We start from the raw sequence: 17,380 nt of genomic DNA, 5'->3' as shown, positions 1-17,380 counted from the left end.
GATTATAGGTAAATGTGATTACTGCTAGTGTGAGGGGACACCCCTGGAGGATTATTATCTATTTAAGACATGTCTGAATACAAATAGATTGGATTGCCATGTGTTTATAGCAGTCTGTCTCTTCTTCTTGTAGAAGGTGGAAAAGCTTTTATAGTAACATTTTTCCCAATTCTTGCAGCTTTTCATCTCTTGGGCTATGTTCCCATGATGATCTTTTGTTGAGTTTTTGACGCTGCATGTTTTCCCTGCATTAAAAACAGTTCCAGAAAAGTGGATGGGATTTCTAGAAATCTCCTGCCCACTGTGCTTCTTATATACGCTGCTTAAATTGACCTGTGGTGCGTTTTTCAAACCCGCAACCTGTCAATTTCTCTTGGGGGTACGCTGAGTTTTATCTGCAGATTTTTCCCAAAGATTTACATTAGATACGGAACATCTGCAGGTAAAAAATGCACATGCGTTTCTAGTGTGTTTCTGCAGCGGAAATGCATCAAAAGTGTAACTAACGTAGCCTTACAGATCTGCAGAATGTGTATCTGAATCGAATGTACCGGAAGATAAATAATTGCTAACTATGTGAACTGTGTCAATCCCAACAAGGTTGCCTTGGGGATAAAACTTTCCTTGGAAGTTAAAGTAATTTCTGCTGTAATATGAATTTCACTATTTCGAAATACTAAACAAAAGTGTTGCAACCAGATATCTTACCACAGCATGAATGATAACCTCCAGTTCCTGTACATTTTCATAATCTAAAGGCCTAGACAGCAATACTTTCCCGTTGTAAGGGAGATCCATGTGAAAGTATTTAAAATCACCCTGTGAACAATAGAGAAAAAATATCTTTCTTTGGAAACACATGGCATGCACTATAATCAGGTTAAAGCTCCTCAATATATATAATCAGGAATACATTAATCACATACACAAAGTGAGACAATGAGGTTTTCCTCTGAGTGGCACGCTCACTGGACCGCATTCAGGGCCGGCCTGAGAGATTACGGCGCCCTAGGCGAAACTATTTTGTTGCGCCCCTACTATTCTTGGCAGTAGGTGAAAACTTGGGATATAAATTTAGGAGCAAAATAAACCACAACAACAATGATTAATTAACTCTCTCCTAACTCTTTAATCTTCTGAGAAGTTGTATAGGACAAATATATACAAAGTAATCAATAACACAAAGCAAAAACGACCATAGGTAATTAAAATTTTTGTTTCCTTGCCTTTTTTTTTGAAAAGGATGACACTAAGTCACCGAGATTAATTTGTTTAGCAGCTTCAGATTCTATCGAAATTGTTGCCAACCCAACCAACCTCTCTTGCGTCATATTTGCCCTTAAATATGTTTTAATTAGCTTTAGTTTTGAGAAGCTTCTCTCTCCTGAGGCCACGGACACAGGCAGAGTCAAAAGAATTCTTAGAGCCACCACCAGGTTGGGGACACTTTCTTTCAAGTCAGATTTAAGCAAAAGTTCAAGAACGTCTTTTGATGATGAATCTTCTGGAACACGTCTTGACATTGCCTGCAGTTCACCACATAGCTCTATGGCATCGATGTCTTTTACTTCGTTGTGTGTAAGAGACTTTTCCAGAGCTTTACACTTATCCAGAACAAATTTGCTTGGTTTTATCTCAAGTGAACGGATGTGGTACAAAAATCCAAATTTCAATTCCATTTCTTTCAGCTGAGTGAACCGCTCATCAACTGAATTTATAGCAGTATCTAAGATCGCAAAGTAAAAGTTAATTTTGAAACTCTGTTTCTCATCTCTTACGGGCTCATCTTTCCCTTCATAAGAGAACTGTCTATTTTTTTTCTTTAAACGTTTTGGCGCAGAACTTGACTCAAAATTAGCTGGTATGCCAAGCTCTTCTGCGATTTCCCTCGCATCAACTAACAGCTTCTCAAACTCTTAATCGCTTCTTAATGATTGCAGATATTTCTTTGTTTTGTCAAGGTGTTGAGAAGCAGCAGCTAAATCGAATTCTTGTGACTGAAGTAACTTACTTGTCAAATTGATTTCGTACAAAATGTTGAACCATACTAGAACAGATGTAACAAAAGAAAAGGTTCCAACTTGTTTAGCAAGACCTTGAGCTTCTAGCCGGGAGACATTTCCAGAGCTTCCTGTGAGACTAATATTTTCTGCTATGTCCATTAGGGCATCATGGACTTCGCTCAATTGGTAACGGAGGGGGGCCAGAGCATCAATTCTACTTTCCCACCTTGTTTCGCTTAGAGGTTTTAGAGTCAGAGATGGCAAATGACGCACGAGTACTTCCCAACGCTGAGTTGACGAAGAGAAAAATACGTAGAGATTTTGAACTAACAGGAAAAAAGTTGTCGCTCCAAAACAACATTTAGCGGCATCGTTGACGACTAAGTTTAGAGAATGGGAGCTGCAAGGCACAAAGAATGCACGTGGGTTTATGTCCAAAATTCGTCTTTGTAGTCCAATGTTTTTTCCCTTCATGTTGCTCCCATTGTCGTAGCCTTGCCCTCGTAAGTTGTCCACAGAGAGCGACAGTTCTTCAAATTTGTTCAAGACAGCGGCTGTCAAACCACCTCCAGTTGTATCAGAAACAGGAATGAATCCCAAGAAGTGCTCTTTAATTTAAAACTTTTTGTCTTCTGATGTGGAAACAAACCGAACAATGATAGTCATTTGTTCAACATGAGACATGTCAGAAGTACAATCCAGCACTACAGAAAAGTATTTTGCAGTTTTGACATCGTCAAGAATCTTTTCCTGAATACCATTACTTAGCAGTTGAATCATCTCATTCTGTATTGTTTTTCCCAAATAATGTGCATGAATCTCTTTGTCCCGGATATTCCGAATGTGCTCACACATGACGGGATCGAACATAGCCAAGTACTCCACAAATTTCAAAAAGTTCCCATTATTAGATGCAAACAATGCATCATTTGATCCACGGAACGCTAACTTTTGCGTACCTAGTACCCTCACTAAAGCTATCAACCTTTCTAAAATTTGATGCCAGTATTTTTCTTGCTCTTCAATTTTGCGTAAGTGTTCTTCGTCAATGGTCTTGTTCATCTTAAGTCTATTTTCGAGTTCCTTCCATTTTTGAAAGCTAATCATGTGATCTTTGCTTTTTTCGTGGCTGGCTAAAATAGCAGATATGTTTTTCCAGTCATTTACACCATCAGTACCTAAGGCTGAGCGTTTGATGATTCCTAGTTGAAGTGATGAGTCTGGAAACAACGTGCAGCAAAAACAAAAAACTGAATTTTTCTGAATAGATTACGTTAGCCAATTGCGTTCAAGACTTTCACCATTGACAAGATGACGTTTATAGTGAACACAAGAAAATTTTCTACGATTAGTGTCCAAAGGAAAATCGAAATCTTTAACTTGCGTGGGGCCGAGTTTTACTACATCTAGGCATAAGTCATCATTGATTACGGTCCACGTAGCGGGATCGTCCGAATAGTCTTTGCGTAGTATTTTTATAGATGTACCAGCCTCCATGTCAGTACTGGTACTTTGATCAGATCTGCCACCAGATATTGATGGTTGTAGTTCACTATTTTCAGCATGAGAAACAAATTCTATTTCCACATTCGATATTTCCGAGGCAACAGAAGCTGTTGTTCCAACGTTTGGAATTCCGCGTCTTCATTTCTATTGCTTAGATATTTTAAAAATGACCCTTTGATTTTTGAAAGTGATTTCTCCTCCTCAGCTTTTCTTTTACGGTTCTGAAACCCCGAAAGTTTTTTCTTCTTAGCAGCCATGACTCGTTACAACAGACAGCATTTACCTAAAAGTTAACGCGCCGATTAAAATTGTTATCTGAACATTATATAATACGATTTTACTTTTAAGACAAAAACCACAAATTTCTTTAACAATTTCCAATATTTTTGAAAATCAAAACAATATACCTACCTCGCAGCGCCTAACACTTTAGAATCTAGGCCAAAAATTTACTAAAAACCTCCTATTTTCTATTTGCATTCATGAAACCTCATTGAACAATGAATCTAATGAATATACAAAATAACAGCAATGGCTCACATGATAAAGCATGCAAACAGTAGAGACATACCTTGAAAATATTATAATAGCGCGCGCCGATATACAAAAAACGTAGATACTATCTCCCTTGCCTTAGCTGGCCTGATTGGCAGTCCAGGCAGTCTACGCCAATGTGTCAAAACAGACTCCTCCCTCTAGCCGCATCGACTGCTGATGACATCTATCAATATAATCGCCAACTAGTACCTAGTACCTAAAGTCCAAACTACGTATAAATAGGCCATATGGTACACCTACCTTTTAAGTATACGTATTTTTTTTTCTCGGGCGCCCCCTTAGTGTAGTGTGTGCATGTTTGGTTGTTTGCTTTGCTTTGCCAACATTTGAAAACTTAGGAGCAAAATAAACGCGCGGGATCCAACACCTGTCAGCAGACGATGCAAACGACTCACGTCCGTAGTTTAGCGCCTCCTTTCCGTGCGTAAATTGAAGCTCAACGGTTTTTCTTTTAAATTTATGGTAAAAAAATTTATGTACACTTTTCTTTCCATCACTAAAACTTTTTGCCTTTTGAAAAGATTTTTTATAATTTTTTCTATTTTTTCTCTGGCGACCCCTTAGGGTCGACGCCCTAGGCGGCCGTCTAGTTCGCCTATACGTTCGGGCCGGCCCTGACCACATTGTAGAAACCGGCTCCATTGTCCCATGTTCTGCTAACCAAGATGGCTGCATACAAGACAAGGCCAAGTGACATTTCACCTTGACATTGTTGTTTAGTAGAAAAATAGGTTACTCTTCTACCTTTCCCTTCACTGAGAGAACTCAGTTCAAATTGTTATTTTTTTACAGTTTGAATAGCCTAAAGCATTTAGCACCTATCCACTGGATATGTGATAATGTTAAATCGGTGGGGATGGTGGTCCAACCACAGAAGCCCCCATTAGTCAACAGAATGAGGGTTACCTGATCCCCTCCAACTGCAGAACTTCAGCTAGGAAAAATATGGATGGAGTGGTGGTCAAGCGTTTATACAGTTGAAACCAGAAGTTTACATACACTATATAAAAAGACACATATACATGTTTTTCTCAATATCTGACATGAAATCAAAATAAGCCTTTCCCGTTTTAGGTCAATTAGGATTACCATAATTTTTTATATTTGCCAAATGCCAAAATAATGAGAGCGAGAGAATGATTTAAGGCATTTTTATTACTTACTGCAAAGTCAAAGTCAAAATCAAGTTTACATACACTAAGATTACTATGCCTTTAAACAATTCTGAAATGCCCATATGATGATGTCATGTGTTTGGAAGCTTCTGATAGTTTTTTTTTTTTTGGCAACATCTGAGTTAATTAGAGACACACTTGTGGATGTATTTTAATGCACACCTGAAACACACTGCTTCTTTGTGTAGCATCATGGGAAAGTCTAAAGAAATCAGCCAAGATATCAGGAAGAGAACTGTGGACTTGCACAAGTCTGGCTTATCCTTGGGTACAATTTCAAGATACCTGAAGGTGCATCATTCATCTGTACAAACAATTATACGCAAGTACAAACAAGATGGGAATGTCCAGCCATCATACCGCTCAGGAAGGAGATGGGTTTTGTGTCCTAGAGATGAACGTGCTTAGGTCCAACATGTGTGTATCAACCCAACGACAAAAGCAAAAGACCATGTAAAGATGATTGTGTCAATATTCACAGTGAAACGAGTAATTTTTGGAGACATTCCTGTGGTCTGATGAAACTAAAATTGAACTTTTTGGGCATAATGACCATCGTTATGCTTGGAGGAAAAAGGGAGAAGCTTGGAAGCCTCAGAACAACATCCCAACTGTCAAACATGGAGGTGGCAGCATCATGTTGTGGTGTTGTTTTGCTGCAGGAGGGACTGGTACACTTCACAAAATAGATGACATCATGAGAAAAGAAGATTATGTGGCAATACTGAAGCAACATCTTAAGACATCAGCCAGGAAATTAAAGCTTGGGCAGAAATGGGTCTTCCAAATGGACAATGGCCCGAAGCATACTGCCAAAATCACAAAGCCCTGATCTCAATCCTATTGAAAATTTATGGGCAAAGCTGATAAGGCAGGTGCATGCAAGGCGACCTACAAACCTGGATCAGTTACACCAGTTTTGTCAGGAGGAATGGGCCCAAATTCTGACCAACTATTGTGAGAAGCTTGTGGAAGGATATCCCAAACATATGACCCAAGTCATTCAGTTTAAGGGCAGTGGTACCAAATACTAATGAAATGTATGTAAACTTTGCAGTAAGTAATAAAAAATGCCTTAAAACATTCTCTCTCTCTCATTATTCTGGAATTTGGCAAATATTAAAAATTATGGTAATCCTAATTGACCTAAAACGGGAAAGGTTTATTCTGACTTCATGTCAGATATTGAGAAAAACATGCATATGTGTCTTTTTATATAGTGTATGTAAACTTCTGGTTTCAACTGTATATTTTACTTACCTATATAGCATCATCAATTCCACAGAGATTTACAGACATCATCATAGCTGTCTCCATTGGGGCTCACAATCTAAATTCCTCATCAGTATGTCCTTGGAGTGTGGGAGGAACCTGCAGCGCCCCTATGCAAACATAGGGAGAAGACACAAATTCTTTACAGATGTTGTATTTGGTGGGATTTAAACAAAGGACCCCAGTGCTGCAAGACAATCGTGCTGCTAACCACTGAGCCACCACGCTATCTAGCGTGCACTGTGCTACTTCATTCAAGATATATATAATTATTATAGTAACATCCAGGAGCAGAAAGTGAATAGGGCTTAGAAAGTCTGAAATATGCACTGCAAATGTGTAACATATCTAACATGTGTGAACATGGGCCACAAAATAATGTGTATTGTGGAAAATGCTGATTCCGGATTCATGTTTTGTATTTTTTCCTCCCATCTGAATTAAATTGACTGTTTCTGGATTTTGCCTGATGCACAGCTATGACGTCTGCTTAGAGGTAAAACTGTAGTGAACATTTTTAATAGTTTCCCTTTTCTTTAGAAGCAAATCCACTACTGATTCTTTACCTTTCTAAGAAAATGGAAGACGTATAGTCATATAGTGAGATTAGTTATCCAAGGCTCTTTATCGCTTCCTCTTTTTTTTACAACAGCGAAATGAAGCAGTGAAATTTAACCTCTTAGTGACATTGGATGTACTGAAACGTTCAATGTTGAGTGGCCGTGTATGGATAGCTGAGCCCGCTCCATACCCTGCAGATGCCGGCTGTGTTATACAGCTAGTACATGTCTGTAACTGCAGCGATTAAACATTGCTGCTGTTAACACCCCAAGTGCCTCTGTCATCCTCTGACAACAGCAAGTAACTTGTTGAAGGCCTCAATGGTTGCCTTGTCAGGACTCCTGTGAGTAGGAGTAGGAGTAGGAATCCACAGACTGGGCTTCATTGGAGAATGTGATTTTTGCTATATACAACAATACTGTTGTACTGCAGTATATAGATCAAGTGATCAGACAATTGCAGGTTCAAGTTCTCCAAGGGGATTAAAAAACAAAGTAATAAAAAAAGTACAAAAAAATAAATAAATATAAAATATTCAAATCACATTATTTTCCCCATTTTAAAAGTAGAGAAATAAAAATATGTAAACAAATAAAAGCTTTGATATCGCCGCATCCATGAAAGTCCAATCCATTAAAATATAAAATGAATGAACTCGTTAAAATTGAATAGCCAGAATTGCTGCTTTTTGGCAACACAAATCAAAAAAATGTAACAAGACGTGAAAAAATGTTGTATGTATTCCTAAATGGTGACAATGGTGACATCAGATCACCATGCAAGAAGCAAGCCCTGAGACTGCTTCATTGATGGAAAAATGAAAGTGTTAGGCTATGTGCCCACGTTGCAGAAATGAAGCAGAAAATTTCTGCTTCATTTCTGCAAGTCCTCTCCCGGAAAAACGCTTGCAGAATTCCGCACGCGATTATTGCGCGTTTATCGCGCGTTTTCCACATGCGGAATTGCCTTGCGTTTTTAATGCATAGCACAAAGGCAATTCCGCTTGCGGAAACGCAAAATTAAATGACATGCTGCGGATTTTTGTACGCAGCGTAAACGCTGAGGAAAGATCCGCAGCATGTGCATAGAACATGCGGAATCCCCTTGGGGACCATGGGGGGCGGATTACCTAGCGTTTAACAAGCGTTTACGCTGCAGAAATTCCGCAGCATAAACGCTTGAAAAACGCTACGTGGGCACACAGCCTAACTGGCCTCAGAAAATGACTGGAGGTAGGCTAAAGGTTGCCAGTTTTCACTCATATTTTACTCCCGCTGCTTTCTTGAGTATACTGTTTTTATATGGGCCTTTTTAACTAGTGCAAATTTTTATGGTCTTTTGCAAAGGGGTGTATCTCACAGGATTCTCGGGGGGCGTGTCATTAGGCTGCTGTGCACTGGCACGCTGTAAGCGACACCCCCTTGTAAAGACCCTAAAATATAAAGGTAAATAAAAAAGGCTCATATCTCTGGTACCATATGGGGGTTTAAGAAACAAACGAGCAAAAAACATGAATACTTGGGAGCAGCAGAAGTGAAAAGAGGGCAAAAACTGTACACCTGATGACAGGTCTTAGTGGATGCAAACTTGTGGCCTTAAAATATTTCAGAAAGAACAATATAATTGATAAATGCCATCAGTAAGGGGTTATTTTCAGCTTTCACATGTAAAGGGGTTAGCCGGGTGCAGGAGCTCATCGGACTTTCTATAGCTGCCACTGGAGGTTCCTTTGATGACCTGTTCCACGCTCTATTCATATTGGACCCCGGCTCAGGGTAACTTTACATACCAGTAATGTATTTATGGCATTACCTTTGATCTTCTGACTGTATTATAAGACAACTAAAGATGTATGTATGGTTTCTCTGATCACATGTGTACTAGTCACTGCCATTGCAAGACAGAATTTTTTGTACTCACCCTTGTACGGTCTATTACATACATCAATGTATCGCCATCTAAATCCATTGCCTTCGCAGTAAATACTACAGAGTCCACCTCAGCCAGCTAAAAAACATGCAATGTGAACACGAGTGTAAATAGTTACATTGTTATACTGCCAATAACTTTGTATACATTCTGTTTCATAGGAATCATCTAACACTGTTGCTATATCTTACTGTTTTGTGTCTACAGCTCCAGCGCACATCTATGTGTCTCTAAGTTACAGACTACAGATAAACACTGTGTAGTCTGATCTGGGAGTCAGACTTTCTTATGTCTCATACTTCTTGTTAGCATGCAGTGGCGTAACGACTGAGCTGGCAGTGGTCATCGCAGCAACCGGGCCCGGCGGGTCAGGGGCCCGACGATGCCTTCAGAAACTTCAACTGGATGTGAATCCTCGGACGCACATCCAGCTGAAGTGTATTGCACCACAGAAATCCATTGGGTCCTTGTGCGGCAATATACGCTGACGGCCAATCAGAAGCCAGCAGCTGACGTTTGTGTGCACGTGACCGGGGGAGCATGGCAGTGACATCATGCACTCCCACCCCACGCTGAAGTCTGCTGCTGGCTTCACAAGAGGACGCCGCACATCGGGGGAGCGCAGGTAAGGTGAGTAATTTTTTTTTTAAATCAGTGGCCATTCTACTACACGGATGACTATGGGCTGTGCTTTATACTTTATGGAGGACTATGGGCTGTGCTTTATACTTTATGGAGGACTATGGGCTGTGCTTTATACTTTATGGAGGACTATGGGCTGTGCTTTATACTTTATGGAGGACTATGGGCTGTGCTTTATACTTTATGGAGGACTATGGGCTGTGCTTTATACTTTATGGAGGACTATGGGCTGTGCTTTATACTTTATGGATGACTATGGGCTGGGCATTATACTTTATGGAGGACTATGGGCTGGGTATTATACTTTATGGAGGACTATGGGCTGGGTATTATACTTTATGGAGGACTATGGGTTGGGTATTATACTTTATGGAGGACTATGGTCTCAGCATTATACTTTATGGAGCACTATGGGCTGGGCATTATACTTTATGGAGGACTATGGGCTGGGTATTATACTTTATGGAGGACTATGGGCTCAGCATTATACTTTATGGAGGACTATGGGCTCAGTATTATACTTTATGGAGGACTATGGGCTGGGTATTATACTTTATGGAGTACTATGGGCTCGACATTATACTTTATGGAGGACTATGGGCTGGGTATTATACTTTATGGAAAACTATGGGCTCAGCATTATACTTTATGGAGGACTATGGGCTGGGCATTATACTTTATGGAGGGCTATGGGCTGGGCATTATACTTTATGGAGGACTATGGGCAGGGCAGGGTCCTCGCTCCTCCTGTACCAGTCGCTGTCACGTTTTGTTCAAGAATTTGTAATTGTTTTTTCTATGTACAGTGGTGGCCAAAAGTATTGGCACCCCTGCAATTCTGTCAGATAATACTCAGTTTCTTCCTGAAAATTATTGCAATCACAAATTCTTTGGTATTATTATCTTCATTTAATTTGTCTTCAATTAAAAAACACAACAAGAATTGTCCTAAAGCCAAATTGGATATAATTGCACACCAAGCCTAAAAAAGGGGGTGGACAAAAGTATTGGCACTGTTTGAAAAATCATGTGATGCTTCTCTAATTCGTGTAATTAACAGCACCTGTAACTTACCTGTGGCACCTAACAGGTGTTGGCAATAACTAAATCACACTTGCAGCCAGTTAACATGGATTAAAGTTGACTCAACCTCTGTCCTGTGTCCTTGTGTGTACCACATTGAGCATGGAGAAAAGAAAGAAGACCAAAGAACTGTCTGAGGACTTGAGAAACCAAATTGTGAGGAAGCATGAGCAATCTCAAGGCTACAAGTCCATCTCCAAAGACCTGAATGTTCCTGTGTCTTCCGTGCACAGTGTCATCAAGAAGTTTAAAGCCCATGGCACTGTGGCTTACCTCCCTAGATGTGGACGGAAAAGAAAAATTGACGAGAGATTTCAACGCAAGATTGTGCGGATGGTGGATAAAGAACCTCGACTAACATCCAGACAAGTTCAAGCTGCCCTGCAGTCCGAGGGTACAACAGTGTCAACCCGTACTATCCGTCGGCGTCTGAATGAAAAGGTACTGTATGGTAGGATACCCAGGATGACCCCACTTCTTACCCCGAGACATAAAAAAGCCAGGCTGGAGTTTGCCAAAACTTACCTGAGAAAGCCTAAAACATTTTGAAAGAATGTTCTCTGATCAGATGAGACAAAAGTAGAGCTTTTTGGCAAAAAGCATCAACATAGAGTGTACTGGAAAAAAAGAGGCATTCAAAGAAAAGAACACGGTCCCTACAGTCAAATATGGCGGAGGTTCCCTGATGTTTTGGGGTTGCTTTGCTGCCTCTGGCACTGGACTGCTTGACCGTGTGCATGGTATTATGAAGTCTGAAGACTACCAACAAATTTTGCAGCATAATGTAGGGCCCAGTGTGAGAAAGCTGGGTTTCCCTCAGAGGTCATGGGTCTTCCAGCAGGATGATGACCCAAAACACACTTCCAAAAGCACTATAAAATGGTTTGAGAGAAAGCACTGGAGACTTCTAAGGTGGCCAGCAATGAGTCCAGACCTGAATCCCATAGAACACCTGTGGAGAGATCTCAAAATGGCAGTTTGGAGAAGGCACCCTTCAAATATCAGGGACCTGGAGCAGTTTGCCAATGAAGAATGGTCTACAATTCCAGCAGAGCATTGTAAGAAACTCATTGATGGTTACCGGGAGCGGTTGTTCGCAGTTATTTTGGCTAAAGGTCGTGCAACCAAGTATTAGGCTGAGGGTGCCAATACTTTTGTCTGGCCCATTTTTGGAGTTTTGTGTGAAATGATCAATGATTTGATTTTTGCTTCATTCTCTTTTGTGTTTTTTCCTTGCAAGCAAATTAAATGAAGATAATAAGACCAAAGAATTTGTGATTGCAATCATTTTCAGGAAGAAACTGAGTATTATGTGACAGAATTGCAGGGGTGCCAATACTTTTGGCCACCACTGTATACCCCTTTTCAAATGTAAAGCGCCATGGAATAAATGGCGCTCTAACAATAAATAGTAATAATAATATGGAGGACTATAGACTGTGCAGTATATTATATTCAGGACTATGGGGAGTGCATTATACTATATGGAGGACTATGGGATGTGAGTTATACTAGATGGAGGACTATAGTACACTATACTAGAGGGAGGACTATGGGCTGTCCATTATACTATATGGAGGACTATGGGGAGTGCTTTATGCATCTGCTATGAGGCCCCATGACTTTTATGTACGCCCCTGCATGCATCATTAAATATAGCTACAGAATACATATAGTGTATTTGTAACATTGAAACATGAAAATACATAGATCTGCTTGGAAACTGCAAACCAAAAAAACTGTATCTGATTTTTTTAAGCTAGACTATTTGCAGAGTTCTTTCATTTGTTATGCTGGCTGCATATGTTCGTGTTTTAACTAATATGATTACAGTTAAAAAATTTAGTTTTATTAATTTTTTGGTTCACAGTTTTGTAAACAATTTCTCTACTTTATGAAATTTAACAGCACTTTGCTTTGTCTTTTTATGATTATATTATCATTCTGTATATGTTTTTCTGTAAAAACAAAGAAACTTGTACCAGGTTTGCAGCTGTTCACCCATCAGTGTATGTACACACGACATCTTTTTCAGGCCTATTCTGCCTGAAAAACACCTGAGAAAGCATTTGATAAATGCTAAAAAATTGAACATACGCATTACAATGTCAAAATGACTGTCTTTGCATATGTTCCATCTTTTTCAGCTTCTTTTAACAGCTACAGGCTTTAAAATCTGTGAAATAGCTTCATTCTTCAGACAGGGAAGCTGCTCACTAGTTTATATATATATAGTTAAAAAAAAGACACCGGCAGCAAAGACATCGCAAAAACATCCAGGGATGCCAAACAATGTGCTGTAGGAGAAACCCCACCAGTGATTTCACAAAGCGTTTTCTGCTTCAAAAACTCAGCGGATTCGCCGGCGTGAAAGAGGTGCTGTGTGCACATGCACTTGGAAATGTAATCAAGCTGCAATCACACTTGCAATTTTTTAGTATATTTTTATGTATTTTGTTAGTCATAAACAAGAACTGTATCAGTTTTTCCTTTCCACTATTCCTTCTTTTTGGGTGGGATTCTCCTAGAATTAGGTGGCTTATTAGTAACATGAATAAACAGAACATTTCAGCTCACCCCTGAGATGTAATCCCAGTCCGGCACGGAGCACAGCGTCCTCGCTGCTGCACAGCGCCTGGGTCAATGAGGAAGTGAAGATGGATCCAGATCAACACACCGGGCAATTAATTAAAATTCAACAATCTTTATTGGCAAATCCTTTTTCATAGCCAGTGTACAAGAGGTTTTCACTCAAAACTTGCATGGTATATTTTATACACACCACCCCATAATATATGCTTTGTCATCTGAGATGTCCATTTTTTGTCTTTTCTACAAGTTTTTAAAAGGATTTGCCAATAAAGATTGTTGAATTTTAATTAATTGCCCGATGTGTTGAGCTGGATCCATCTTCACTTACTCATTGACTTATTAGCAACACCTACCAGGAATAGATTTGCATGTGGGTTGGTTAACAAAAAAAAACAAAAACCTCTGCACATTAATCACCTCGCTGATGTTCTGAACAGCAATGGATTCCTCCAAAAACTTTGGTTTATTGTCATTTTCATTAAGAATTTGAACTATTATTCTGTACTGGACCTGGAGATAGAAGACAAAGAATAAAAAGGGAAGATGCAGATTGGATAATTTAGTGGCAATTGACAAAAAAATATGTACAAGCAAGGGCATAGTTTATAACACTTACACAAGATCAAACATACTTAAAAAGGTATAAAATGGTCTATTAATCGGAAATTTTCAGCTTTTTTTTATAAATATAATCTATTCTCTGCTTGCTAAAATGTGAACCACTCTGGTTGGCTGTGAAAGTGGTGGCTTGATTTTTCCATTTTCAGTGTCAATTAGCCAAAGATGTGCTGCCAATGAAAGAAATATTGCAACTACCTAATGTGCCAATGAATAGTTACAAATGTTGCATTTTAACCAAGTGTCACATAATTCATTGTTACCATTGCATATCCTTCTTCAGAACAGGAGAGGGTGACAAGAAGAACGGATGAGTCCAGAGCCTAAAAAAAAATCATGACATTTACTGATGTACAGTCCTTAATTACGGTAGATATATTACATTTCTAGTGAATAGTTTACACCAAAATGTAGCCACCATTACCTCCCTATCCAGTGTTTTCCCAGAAGACACATTGAGCCAGACATTCTTCCCATCAAGGTAGAACCAATCCGAGTCTGTGCCACTTAGACAGAGTTTTACTGTGCTGGTCACTGGGTCTCCAAACATACTAAGATTAGTCACAAACGTCCCATTAGGGCTGTTCTCTGGTATCTCCGTGAAGATGTTGCTTCCTCCAGAGCATTGATCACCTGAAATTTTATAACATGAAACTCATCTTAAGGATGTCAATGAGAAAACATTTTCTCTACATACAGTATTGATAGATCTCTCTGCATTATTACACACTCACACAATTCAATTCAATGAAGCTTTATTGGCAGGACCAAATAAACATTAGTTTTGCCAAAGCAAAGTACATATCTATATATACATGCTATATGTGTACACATATATACATATATATTGTAGTGTGGCGGTGTTCACACTGTGCAGTTATGCGGCAGTGACCCAAGGAAAGTCCAACTTAAACAGCTCTATTCAGCAAAAACTCACAAAGTAAAGGTAAATGATATCCTCCGGATCGCAGCCGGGACGAAACACAGTCCTTTTCCAACCCGTTAACGAGGGCGACGGCACCGCCGTGGCGCGGTCAGGTGCACCAGGAGTTTTGCTTCCTTTGGCTCTGTGTTCAGGTTCACACAGGCCTGTGTTTCAGACCCACCTGCTCTGCAACTTGTAGACAAAACACTGGCATACCCAAACCTTTGCTGCAGGTTTTAAACAGGAATCTGTGGGCATGAGTCACCTGTAAGACCCGGGCAGGAGGGATTGGACTGCCCCACTGCCATTCCTGTAGTCCACTCCAAGAATAAAAGCCCATGCCAGGTTTTACCAAATCTGCCTTGGACAACTAGTTTGACCAAGTACAAACTTACTTTTATTCTACCCGGGTTCAATATGCCTCTATGCACATTCTAGGAGAAACATACCGTCCCTCGCATACGATTCACGTCACTGCCTCACAATATATATATATACAGTACAGACCAAAAGTTTGGACATACCTCATTTAAAGATTTTTCTGTATTTTCATGACTATAAAACTTGTACATTCACACTGAAGGCATCAAAACTATGAATTAACACATGTGGAATTATATACTTAACAAAAAAGTGTGAAACAACTGAAAATTTGTTTTATATTCTAGGCTCTTTAAAGTAGCCACCTTTTGCTTTGATGACTGCTTTGCATGCTCTTGGCATTCTCTTGATGAGCTTTAAGAGGTAGTCACCGGAAATGGTCTTCAAACAATCTTGAAGGAGTTCCCAGAGATGCTTAGCACTTGTTGGCCTTTTTGCCTTCACTCTGCGGTCCAGCTCATCCCAAACCATCTCGATTGGGTTCAGGTCTGGTGACTGGAGGCCAGGTCATCTGGCGTAGCACCCCATCACTCTCCTTCTTGGTCAAATAGTCCTTACACAGCCTGGAGGTGTGTTTGGGGTCATTGTCCTGTTGAAAAATAAATGATGGTCCAACTAAATGCAAGCAGGATGGAATAGCATGCCGCTGCAAGATGCTGTGGTAGCCATGCTGGTTCAGTATGCCTTCAATTTTGAATAAATCTCCAACAGTGTCACCAGCAAAGCACCCCCACACCATCACACCTGCTCCTCCATGCTTCACGGTGGGAACCAGGCATGTAGAGTTCATCCGGTCACCTTTTCTGCGTAGCACAAAGACACGGTGGTTGGAACCAAAGATCTCAAATTTGGACTCATCAGACCAAAGCACAGGTTTCCACTGGTCTACTGTCCATTCCTTGTGTTCTTTAGCCCAAACAAGTCTCTTCTGCTTGTTGCCTGTCCTTAGCAGTGGTTTCCTAGCAGCTATTTTAACGTGAAGGCCTGCTGTACAAAGTCTCCTCTTAACAGTTGTTGTAGAGATGTGTCTGCTGCTAGAACTCTGTGTGGCATTGACCTGGTCTCTAATCTGAGCTGCTGTTAACCTGCGATTTCTGAGGCTGGTGACTCGGATAAATGTATCCTCAGAAGCAGAGGGGACTCTTGGTCTTCCTTTCCTTTGGCGGTCCTCATGTGAGCCAGTTTCTTTGTAGCGCTTGATGGTTTTTGCAACTGCACTTGGGGACACTTTCAAAGTTTGCCCAATTTTTCGGACTCACTGACCTTCATTTCTTAAAGTAATGATGGCCCCTTGCTTTACTTTACTTAGCTGCTTTTTTCTTGCCATAATACAAATTCTAACAGTCTATTCAGTAGGACTATCAGCTGCGTATCCACCAGACTTCTGCACAACACAACTGATGGTCCCAACCCCATTTATAATGCAAGTAATCCCACTTATTAAACCTGACAGGGCACACCTGTGAAGTGAAAACCATTTCCTGTGACTACCTCTTGAAGCTCATCAAGAGAATGCCAAGAGTGTGCAAAGCAGTTATCAAAGCAAAAGGTGGCTACTTTGAAGAACCTAGAATATAAGACATATTTTCAGTTGTTTCACACTTTTTTGTTTAGTATATAATGCCACATGTGTTAATTCATAGTTTTGATGCCTTCAGTGTGAATGTACAATTTTCATAGTCATGAAAATACAGAAAAATCTTTAAATGAGAAGGTGTGTCCAAACTTTTGGTCTGTACTGTATATATTGTGAGAGGTCAACTCTGTGGTAGACGCAGGTTCACACAGGGATGCAGTCCGCAGGTTCAAACAAACTGGTGGTTTATTAAGTGTCCAAAAGCCAGGCAGGAAACAAAAGTATCACAGCTTCTTTCAGGTTCCAAAAAGGTATAACAGAACAAAACTCAACATAACAAGTCCATACAGCACGGCCTCAGCCGTTTAAATACAAGTGCTTTTCTCTGCCTTCTGCAGGGCTTAAGCAGCACATGCAAGGTCTGCTCACCTTCCAACACACACAGCCAGAGTGAGACAGCTTCTGCTGCCTTAAATCAGACCTTCCAAGACCTGGAGGTAAGTGAGCAGCCAATCCCACCCAGCTATTTCAGCTGCTCGTAAGACCCGGCTCATAATCC

General features: G+C 40.2%; 1 protein-coding gene across 1 annotated transcript in view; it reads right to left on the bottom strand.

The window, feature by feature from the left end:
- Positions 1-17,380, bottom strand: part of LOC141165117 (protocadherin-15-like) — a 112,070-nt gene that overhangs the window by 71,444 nt on the left and 23,246 nt on the right. The window contains exons 4-8 of the mRNA XM_073650756.1: positions 14,364-14,572; positions 14,203-14,262; positions 13,739-13,831; positions 8,996-9,082; positions 709-819 (exon numbers count right to left, since the gene is read on the bottom strand). Coding sequence (XP_073506857.1) covers positions 709-819; positions 8,996-9,082; positions 13,739-13,831; positions 14,203-14,262; positions 14,364-14,572 — 560 coding nt within the window. The remainder of the gene's footprint in view (positions 1-708; positions 820-8,995; positions 9,083-13,738; positions 13,832-14,202; positions 14,263-14,363; positions 14,573-17,380) is intronic.

This window comes from Phyllobates terribilis, unplaced genomic scaffold (genome assembly GCF_046119375.1).
Source record: "Phyllobates terribilis strain yellow unplaced genomic scaffold, ASM4611937v1 Scaffold_11__3_contigs__length_659146591, whole genome shotgun sequence".
In the NCBI taxonomy this organism is placed as follows: Eukaryota; Metazoa; Chordata; class Amphibia; order Anura; family Dendrobatidae; genus Phyllobates; species Phyllobates terribilis.
Note: the sequence above shows the minus strand (reverse complement) of the source record. Positions and strands in the feature narration are given on the sequence as shown.